This window comes from Pollachius pollachius, assembly GCF_949987615.1.
Source record: "Pollachius pollachius genome assembly, chromosome: 3".
Taxonomy (NCBI): domain Eukaryota; kingdom Metazoa; phylum Chordata; class Actinopteri; order Gadiformes; family Gadidae; genus Pollachius; species Pollachius pollachius.
In genome coordinates this window covers 12,788,477-12,799,465 of record NC_136936.1, presented here as the reverse complement: position 1 = coordinate 12,799,465, position 10,989 = coordinate 12,788,477, and the positions used below count along the sequence as shown (strand labels likewise).

Genomic DNA, 10,989 nt, shown 5'->3' with positions numbered 1-10,989 from the left:
ACACATAGTAGGGGCTTTGTGGGGAACACACATGCAGACACATACAAATTCACACGTGCACTTAATAAGGCACACACACACACACACACACACACACACTTAGAAACACAGACACACACACACACACCCTCACCTTCCTGTTACCTCGGGGTGGGCTGTCTCTAATTAGCAGGGTGCTGAACACGGGGAGTGTCTGCTCTGAGTCTGGTCTCATTACTGGCCTCTCTAAAGGCCATCAGCAGCTTCACACACTGACTTCAGGCCTCATGATCCAGAGAGTGAATTCACCCTCACAAATCACTCAATACGTGTCTGGGGCTGGCACATCCGTCCCGGGGGGGAATAACAATCAGACCACCACACTCAGTCGTTTATCCGGCTCCACAGTCAAGTCAGCGACTGAACAACTTATCCGTTGAGCTGCAAAGGAGAATGAAATCAGTCATGGAGCGGTCAGCGAGCCATTAAACACACTCTGCCGTGGAGGCTAGAATGCCACCCGAGGTAAATAATCGGCGCCAAGAGAGAAAAGGATAAGTCTGTTTCAGGAACAAAGCGGGGATCTCAGTCATTCAAGTATAGCAGCAACAAGGTTTATTAAAACCACTCAAAGTCAAAAGATCGGTTGTCGTCGGCGTCGACACAACTAGCAACGACACACTCCCCCGCAAACCTTTCAACACATCTGATAGACAGAGAGAGAGAGAGAGAGAGAGAGAGAGAGAGAGAGAGAGAGAGAGAGAGAGAGAGAGAGAAGAGAGAGAGAGAGGGAGAGAAGAGAAACAAGAAAGTGTTTTAAATCTCCCAAAATCAAAGACGAGGCAGAACTGAAGATCTCTCTCCTGACCCCCCGGGAAATGTGTGAAGTTGGGTGGGGTGTGTTTGTGCGTGTGTGTTTGTGTTTGTAGTTTGTATAGCGTGTGTAGTGTGTGTCGTGTGCGTAGTGTGTGTGTGTATGTGTGTGTGTGTGTCTGGTGTGTCAAAACACAGGCCCGAGGGTTGAGGGGTGTTTGATGGGGGGGGGGCTGGTGGCAGGAGCACATGGAAGGTGGCGTGACAGCAGAGCGAAAGAGCGCCACTCTGCTGCTGGAACTGCTGCTCTGGGGGGCTCGGTATCTGCTCGGACGCCATGCACACCACACACATGCCCTCCTGGGTCACACTGGCCCTAGCACTGACACAATGAGCACTGGCCCAACTCCACCAGCTCCCCCTTGGCAGGGAATTATATATACCATTTTTGGTCTTTTTTACACAATGCAAATTGTCCACATGATAGTTCCTAGCCTAGCTTAAGGATGTGCATTGGAGAAGGTCTGATAGAGGAGTGAAAGTTAGTCTGGCTGTTCTGTGTATTCATTTATTTGTCAACCCTGTATGAAGTTCACACGTACATGGACCTACATATCGCAAATGCACGTGGCCGAAAGGGGGGATAGAAGATTGAAAGTTAGTTTGGCTGTTCAGTTCCTTTATTGGTTTATTATTTTATTAAACAATTGTTTTTCTTTTTCAAACTCTTTAAATGTCTGAAATACACATAGATGCCCTGGGCTTACTTAAAAAACTATTGCATCTCCCAACAATAGCGAAATGGCTATAGAAGAGTGAAAGTTCTGTTTTGTTTTGCGTGTGGTGCCCTGGCAAGTTCAACTGCGAACAGTGAACAGTAAACAGTGACCAGTGGACAAACTGGAATGATGTAAAGAAGAACAAGAGAGAGAGAAAGAGAAAGAAAAGCTTGAGGAGGTTGCTGGTTCGTGATCAGATTCTCATATCCTGTGCCCTTTCCACTCCCTTTCTTTAGAGTGTTTCTAAAAGCAGGCCACGCGCGGTTTTGTCTTCTTTGTTGATGTTGTTTTCAAGGTTTTTTTGCCCTCTCTCTCTTGTCCTTTGTAACTCCTGCTCTCTCCCTCGCTCCCTCTCTCGCCCTCTCTCTCAGTGTGTCTCCTTGTGTCTCTCTCCCTCTTTGGTACAAGAGATTAGAGCGGGTGCTGCCTAGCAACTGAATAAAAATGGCAGCTACAAAAGGGCCACGCTGCTCCCCTCTCCAGCGTCTGACCTACATAATCCCGTGCCTCTGATCGCGCAACAGAACAACACGATGAAAGGCCCCGCCATGATTTAACCCTCAAACGAATGCTCGCTATCACTGACCTCCTCTCCTCTCCGCTCAAACAGCCAGCACTCCCAGGTGGTTGGGGGAGGGGGGAGGTGGGGGACACCAGCCATCTTGACGTTGTCTAATTGGGAAGGAAGAGGATGGGGAGGCCGTGAGAGCGGTGAAAAAGAGAGATGAATGCAGCGGCGGCGATTGGCAGACGGTGGCAAAGGCGATTAACCGTGATCACAGTGACGCTGCGTGCTTCAGAGAGGGCGAGAGACACGGAGAGAGGGAGAGATGAAGAGAAAAAGGGAAGGATGGAGAGAAAGAGAGATGTAAGGAGAGAGGGAGAGAGAGAGAGAGAGAGAGAGAGAGAGAGAGAGAGAGAGAGAGAGAGAGAGAGAGAGAGAGAGAAACAGCTCTGTTCTCAGTGATTCATCTGCCTCTGAAGCCACAGGCAGACGGGGTGTAGGGGTTGAGTACAGAGGAATAAGAAAGCCTTGCGTCTGTCTTCTGCCTGTGGATCAAAGGAAGGTGGGAGAATACATGGAGAAAATATGGAACAAAAACCTTTTAATTATATTCACTATACCTTTAATAGCCTGTGACCTTTAACCCCTTTTGGTCCCCAATGGTAGTCAATAATCAGGAACGTAACGAGGAGCTAAAAATGCAGAGGTCAAGAAAGTAGAGGAGGAGGTGGGGGGTTGGGGGGATTCCGTCTAAAAAAGGACTTGACATTGCTGTCCTCTGAGGTGTTGTCCTGCATGCTGTAGGTTGCTCTGAGTTAAATAATATTTGTGCTAACCGATCTCGACTGTTTATGCTGCGAGTGAGTTGAATTCATTATAGGTTTCATCCCAAATAGTTTGAAATTTTTAATTTATAAATAATGAGTTCATCATAAGTCATTTTCTTTTGATCATTGTTTGAATTGGGCAAATGGAAGATTGAAGGATAAACACAAAAGGAGAACGACATAGACATTCACAGAGCTTTGCAATTGTCACCCTTGGATGATCCTTGTAACTTCCAAAACTGGAGAAGAATTTCTGAGTGTGCTTGGTTTACTCATCGAAGATAAACATTTATGGATGCGTTGCTGTTATTTTGCAATGCACAAGATTATTTTGAATAGCGAGTCTCTGTTTGATGACATCATGCAGGCACTGTTTTATTATTCAGCCATCCCTGCTGTGAATTTCCCCTTCCACAAAACCTTTTAAAATTCCTTGATGCTCAAGTCTTCTTAACGACGACGAATAAGCTAAATAAAAAATGTCATTTTATTGATGTTGTAAACACTGCAATCCACTTGCAAAGTTCAGCTGTCCACTTTTCTGCATACATCTTTCTTGTCGTAGATATGAATGTGTGTATACTTGTGTGTAGCATTCTCTCACACTCCATTAGCCAGAAGAATCAATCATCCCAGGCCTATATGGCCCTGCTTGGTCTCAGTCAAGATATGTGTGTGATTAACATGATTAAGATTGTGTGCGTGTTTGTTTTGTGTGATTAAGATTTCATACTTTTTATGTGTGTGTGTGTGTGTGTGTGTGTGTGTGTGTGTGTGATTGCTTGTGTGTGTTTCTGTGTGTGAGGGGGAAGAGGGGGGGGGGGGGTACTGATGTATAAAGTCTGTTAGTGAGTTTTAGTGTGTGTGTTTGTGTCCGTCTGTATGTCAGCGTGTGTGTGTATGAGTGAGTTCATGTGTTTCTGTGTGTGTATATGGAACGGGGTATGTGTTTTATGTGGTTAAGATCGTGTATTGGTGTGTGTACGTTTTGTGTTCGTATTAGTGGGCATGTGTTTTGTTTGAATAAGTCGAAGTTTGCATGTTTAAGTGTCTGTTAGTATTTGTGTGTGTGACTGTGTGTGTGCGTGCGTGTGTGCGTATGTGTGTGCGTGCAGCGGGCGCAATGAGCCGTGCGTCTCTATCAGCACTGCTGGGAAGCCATTTGCGAGGGCCAGCGGGGCTGTGTGTGAACTGGTGCTCTCCGACTGCCCGCATTTTCATGGAAAGCATCTCTTTGGGGGCCTGCAGGTTTTCAATGCGCTCATTTACACATCAAAACAGCGCAGGAAAGGGATAGTGCTCGCGGGGAGGGGGGCGGGGTAAGGGTGACCGGGGGGAGGCGGGTAATGAAGGATGCTTTCTTTTCTTCCACCCTCCCCTCCCAGTCCCCTTAAGGGTGGGGTGAGGTGGGGTGGTGGGAGTGTAGGTGCAGAAGCAAGGGTCCGTGATGCTGTAACGATCCCCTTTCATCAGAGCGGGACCAGATGGAGGGGCTTCCACTCCCCGTCTCCGGCACACACAAACAATTGTGTCAGCGGCGGCGGCGCAACCGGGGGTAGCTTATTAGCATTTAACATTGCACACATGCAACCTTTCCATAGAAAACCGAATAATGGTGCGAGGGGGGGGGGGGGGGGGGGGGTGATTACAACAACGCTGAGGTTTTCTTGTGACAAATACGTCTCTCTAGGTTTTGACGAAACACAGAAAAATGTTCCCTACGGTTTAGTCCCAGTGGAACGACCCACTTGTTGTGACTGACTCTGGCACTGTTTAACCAGAGGAGCCCAGAGAAGAAGCCTCGCAGTGTGAATCATCGGGGGGCCAGGCCTTGGCTGACTTGCCCGCTCTGAAATTGGGCAGTACTGAAAGACGAGGTGGGGATCTGACCTGGGCCCTGGGTGCTGATTAGCTGGCAGCGGTCCAGGCGTGCCGACCTCAGGTGCGTGCGTTGGAGAAGGTGCTCCCAGCCGTGCGTCTGCCTCGGCTGCTCCCGGCGCCAGGAGGAACCGCAGCTCAAACAAACGCTGCTTTTTAGACTCTTTCACCCCTCCATCAAAAGAATACTGTGCGAACTCTCTTCCTCTCTTAAAAGCACCACCGCTGTACTGCTCGAAGAGTAGCAGTCAGTGACCTGAAAACCCAAGGACAGACTTTATACGCTGGAACCGAAACTGGAGCAGATAAAACACAATAAAGGTATAGCAGGGGGGGCTCTGCTGATTATTTTGATACATTCCACCTGGAAACATTTTGGAATAGTTTGAGGCAGAAAAATAGAAATGAAAAAAAAGAAAAAAGAAATGTAGAAGAAGATCAAACAAGGTAAAAATAGATGTAGAATCCTGCGACAGACTAGACAAAAGTCAAAGAAAACACTTTCCTCTCCCTTTTTTTTTTGTTATCCTGCCCATGTGCTTAAACTGCTTCCTATTCCTGTTCCTTCTATCTAATCAGTAGCGTGTGTGTGTAGCTGAGCGCAGGTGGGACAAGCTGGTTTGTGTCTCACAGAGCAAGTGTTTGGCCTCCCTGGCTCATGTCACCGGAGTGTAAACCGGAGAGGAAGCACGCTTATCCCCCCCCACACCCCCCTCCCTCCCCCCCTCCCCAACCCTCCCTTTCAGGCACCCCATGAACTGGAACATGTGGCTTGATCAACACCGAGCCCAGGCCCGCTGGCTGCAATCCCCGCTCCAAGCCAAACTCAGCATTTTAAACAGTGCTGCACACACACAGCGTCCCGCCACCAGAACTGTCGCAGATTTCTGGGAAGCAGTGGGGAGAAAGCAGGGGGGAGATGATTGTCATTGCCGGTGATGTGTCCTGTTTGAGGCTGACCCCAAACACCTGGTGAGTAAGTGCAGTCGGGAAAGGGGTCGTTTAAAGTGGCACACACACAACCACGACACCCGGTAACACCTGGAAATGTGGTTAATTTACTACAAAACCCCCGATCCCACTTTGATTTACCGTAGGGGGTAGGAAGTAAATCAGCGCAGAATAAATGGAAGATAAACAATATGTAGCTCGTAGTGAAACAGTACAGAGGGGAGCTCTGGAGTAATTATCTCCAAATGTAAGAAGTTCATTTTACTTTAACTTTAAGGCTTTGGCAACGGTAGCAGAAATATGGTTGTGTTAAGACGAGAAGAATTTACGTCGAGCAGGCTGCCAGTAGCGCAGTCAGTGACGCAACGTATGAAAACAGGCTCCCGGTCATCCTATTTTTCCATGGTGCCATTGCCATTAGATGGAGGTGACACAGAACGATTACACAGACACAATAAACAATCATGTCCGCTGTCAAACACAGTGAAGTTGTTTGTTTGGACAGTGACAGCTGTCAGCTCCAATTTTTCCAATTAAAGTGATTTATTTAACAACAAAAAAAATTGGGGGGGGAAATGGAAACTATACGTATTTTAACATATGCCAGAAAAATATGATATATTTTACAATCAAAATAGCCCCAATTAGTGAAGTGTGCGTAGGCTGACATTTAAATGGACCAACATTTTAGCATTAACAGTCATAAGACTCAATTACAATGTGCTGGTGCCAGATTTAAAGGCTATCATTGGTTGCGTGCAATGGGGCTGAAAACCACTTCACGTTGGTCCCCCCAGATCAAAGTAGGGCGTATTTGCATGGGGATCAAACACAGCAGCGAAAGCGAGTGGGGGGCACAATAGTGATTTGGGGTTGGGGTGGTGGTGTGCGTGTGTGTGTGTGTGTGTGTGTGTAAGTGGGGGGGGGGGGATTATAACATTAATTAAATACATTCTTCCGCAAGCTGCTCCTACGTTTTGAGGACGAGGGTGAAGACGCAAACATGAATAGGCTACATTGCCATGGTTAGTCACTCCATTCATCAATGATTCTCTTTGAGGATTATTGTCAGCCATGCCGGGGGGGGGGGGGGGGGGGGACGAACTGTGCACTTGAAAATAAATACAATAAGCTGGCGCATTTGGCGCAGTCTCGCTGTCAGAAGTGTCATGAGAGTGACAAGGAGGGAAGCAGAGGTGCTGCAGGAGATTGAGAAGAACCAGGTGACGGCAGCTGTTTGAGATGTGTTTCAGGGCTATATACCGTTTAATATCCTTCAATATGAATAATGCGATTAGGTTACAGTACACAGTTCATGATTCATGTAGGCACAACAAACACCAAACATTGGTTCAACATTGTGTATGAAGAATTTATTATCCTTCCTTTAAAAAAGAAAAAGGCACTTAATTTCCCTTGACCTTCAGTACTGAAGCTTTAATGAATGCATCTAAACAAATAAAACAGTAGATCCGGTAAGAGCCAAAGTAAACATAAATTAAATATATTTACAATAAATAACACATCTATACACATTTATACAGATAACCATGCCTCTTTTAGGGAGCACAAAACGACATCTCCTTACAAACATTTGCCATGCATTTTCATTCTTCTTCTCCTCCTCTTTTCTCTGCAATACCGGGCATATCTACTGCAGAGGAAACAACCTGACAGACGCATGAGATAACAACACTGGCAATGTCTCTTTGAACACTGTTAATGATAGTTCCTTCTGACTGATGCCAGTGCGCTGAGTCCCTTGGTTACAGCACAGAGAGCGAGTGAGAGAGAGCGAGAGAGAGAGACAAAACGACAGATCAGTCAGTTCAGGTGAAGTCTTCTTCTAGCAGCTCCTTACACAGGGCATAAAGTGTTTGGGTACATCAAAGTGTAAGTGTGTGTGTTAACATGAGTGCGCTTGTGTTTTCGTGGCGGCAACACACACGTGAGTGCACGTGCACAGTGCCCCCCCCCCCCTCCCCCCCACCCGTCAGCGTGCCCTCATAGAGTGGCGAAGTCACGCCCCTATGAGATCGAAAAATATGTATCCCAGTCTTTATATGCCCCGGATTACACATATGTTGTTTCTGGATTTAAATGATAATTTTTCATGTCAAGAGTTTGACCGTTTGTTGTGCAATTGTTCAGTTAAAGGCTGTAGAGAAAACACAACGAGAAAGACTACACGTCTCGTATGTGCCGTCACGCTCCCTGCGACTGGCGTGGACAAGGCCGACAATCTCCCCATCGGCATAACTGAAACTCTCCACATGCCCCGACTTATAATGGTTATAATGGCCTTTATCCTCCCCTTGGAAAAAACATAACATTATCAAACTTCTTCACGAAAATGTTTAGTTTTCTTTGCATGAAAAAGTATAATTTAAATCCACAAACAACATGTATGTTATCCGGAGCATATAAAGACTGGGACCAGAAGATGATTACTTTCTCTCCATTGAAACCCATCCATATTTTTAGATCTCCTAGGTCCCATGGGCTCTACCGGAAGGGGGCGTGCCTTCGCCGCTCTATTCATTACATCGTCTGTGCTTTCACCCCAGCGCCCACTTCCCCCCCGTCGCGCGTCACACGTGCGTGGGGTTGTCCGAGTGGGGGTCCGGCTTGGCCATGTGCATGACCGCGGCGGGGGGGGCCTTGTAGTGGCAGTGTGTGCTGCCGCAGGTGACCCCCCCGCACGGCTTCCTGCCCCCGCCGGGCGTCCGCTCCGCCGCCAGCTTCCTGCTGCACAGCTGCTGCCAGGTCTGCAGCGTCTTGGAGCTCCACACCCACACGCCGCTAGTGATGCCCACCACCAGCGACATGAAGGTCTTCAGCATGAACACGGCCACCGCCGGCACCGAGGCGTCCAGCGAGCAGCCCTCGTTGCGGCGGCCCGGCAGCGAGGCGCAGCGGGCGTCCAGGCCGCGGGAGCGCCAGTAGTCCATGTTGAGGCGCTCGTAGAAGTAGCACACGATCACGCACGTGGCGGGCACCGTGTACAGGATGGAGTACACGCCGATCTTCACCATCAGCTTCTCCAGCTTCTCCGTGTTGGTGCCCTCCGTCTTCATCACGCGGCGGATGTGGAAGAGCGCCACGAAGCCCGTCAGGATGAAGGAGGTGCCCACCACCAGGTAGCAGGCCAGGGGGATGAGCACGAAGCCGGTGAGGGCGGCCGCGTCCATGCTGCCCACGTAGCACAGGCCCGTCAGCTCGTCGCCCGCCACCTTCCTCATGGTGAGGATGACGATGGTCTTGAGGGCGGGCACGCCCCACGCCGCCATGTGGAAGTAGTTGCTGTGGGCCTCGATGGCCTCGTGGCCCCACTTCTTGCCGGCGGCCAGGAACCAGGTGAGCGTGAGGATCACCCACCAGATGGACGAGGCCATGCCAAAGTAGTAGAGGATGAGGAAGACGATGGTGCAGCCCGTGGACTCCAGCCCCTCCTGGATGATGTACAGCTCGCCGTTCTCCCGGTCGCAGGCGATGTTCTCCGCGCCGGCCACCGAGCGGATGATGAAGGCCACCGAGTAGACGTTGTAGCACATGGAGAGGAAGATGATGGGCCGCTCGGGGTACTGGAAGCGGTGCGGGTCCAGCAGGAAGGTGAGCACGGTGAAGGCGGTGGACACGAAGCACAGCGTGGACCACACCGTCATCCAGACGAAGGCGAAGTCCTTGTCCCGCCGCGACCAGAACACGTCCACGGCCGAGGAGCAGCGGGGCGCGCACGACTGGCTCTTCTCCACGTACTGGAACTTCTCCGGGTTCTCGCAGGACCCCGGGACGCCCCCCGAGTGGCCTGAGCCGCCGCCGCCGCCGCCGCCGGTACCCCCGCCGCCGCTGCCCGGATGTCGGGCGCGGGGGGGCACCGGGAGCATGCCCTCGCCCTTCTTGATATCGGGTCTGGTGTCGTTCTCAGGAGCCTCCATGCACAGGGCGTTGGGGTCGTTCCTGGTGGGCAGCTTGGAGCAGTCCAGGGAGTCGGGCCAGGCATAGTTAAACTTCTCCATGATGGGGGAACACTTCTGCCTGGCCTGCTCGCACATGGGTCGACAGGCGGGGATGGAGGTGGACACTTTGTCCGTGCACATAGGGGCATAGAGGGAGCAGAGGAAGAAGCGCAGCTGCGGGTCACAGCCGTACTCCACCAGCGGGGCAAACTCGTTGAGTTTGATCGCAGCCTCCTTCTGGTTGTCATGGTCCATGAAATTGGGCATGCGGGTCAAGTTGTAGCCGATCCCTTGGCACATGGGTATAACGATGGGCTCGCACTTGGCTGGTCTGCCTCGCTCCAGATCATAGGATCCTATCTCGAAGCTGGAGCCAGAAATCACCAGCAGACACCATAGGAAAATAACCATCTTCAACGGACAGCCATCCATTCTCATTTTTTGTCATATGTCAAAAAAAGAGTTTGCACCTCCAAAGCAATGTCCATGCAAAAAAAAAAAACCGAATCGGCTAGAATAGGAAGACCCACACTAGTGGCCCATTACGTATGAAGGTCAAAACGTGCGTTATCTTTCCGTGACTGGATAAATCCACGATCGAACAAAGTCCACTAGTTATTAAAAAAAAAGACTAACAGGCGGAATAGCAAAAAGCCCACCAGTGGGAATGAAGTCCGTTATTACAAACTGAGAGACCGAAACTTCGGACGCCAACCGGGGCAGAAGACGAGCCTGTGTACCCACGAGTCCCGGAGAGCGGCAAGGAAGAAGCGTCCTTAAATCCACAGCATGCCATGCAGGTCTAGAGCTGACGGTGTTTACCGGATCGGTGGACACGGATCTCTTCAGAATTGACTTTGTCTGCTCTCTCTTGAGCCACCGCTTTCAAACGCCACACTGAACTTTCCCTGCTTCCAGCGGGGACTTCAGTAGGAAGGGGGGTGGGCACTCAGTGGGAAGGGGGGTGGGCACTCAGTGACGCTCACATTTCGCCTGGCTTATGAAGGAGCACCGCAGAAGGAAAACGATCACCCATATCTGGAGGTCTCTCGCATGCCATGTTTGTGTCTTTTGAGAAATTGGCAAGAGAAGATGGTCAGTAGCATGCATTTAAAACACAATTCAACACCAAAAAAATAACAAATCCATTAAAAGTCAATTCGGACTATTTTCGTACCAGTGCCTCCCTCAGCCGAGTAAATATTATAGTGTATCGTTCGCTATTGATTTCAAAAAATATATATCCAAATACGTGACGGCAAGTAATTACTCTCTTTACTCGACAACTGTTTGTGAAA

The 10,989-nt window shown here is 49.7% G+C and overlaps 1 protein-coding gene across 1 annotated transcript; it reads right to left on the bottom strand.

The window, feature by feature from the left end:
* Window positions 1-7,031: 7,031 nt before the first annotated feature.
* On the bottom strand, window positions 7,032-10,575 carry fzd9b (frizzled class receptor 9b). The gene has a single exon (XM_079732504.1). It carries the CDS (start codon window positions 10,127-10,129, stop codon window positions 8,324-8,326), a length of 1,806 nt encoding a protein of 601 aa, XP_079588630.1. The 5' UTR covers window positions 10,130-10,575; the 3' UTR covers window positions 7,032-8,323.
* Window positions 10,576-10,989: the final 414 nt, after the last annotated feature.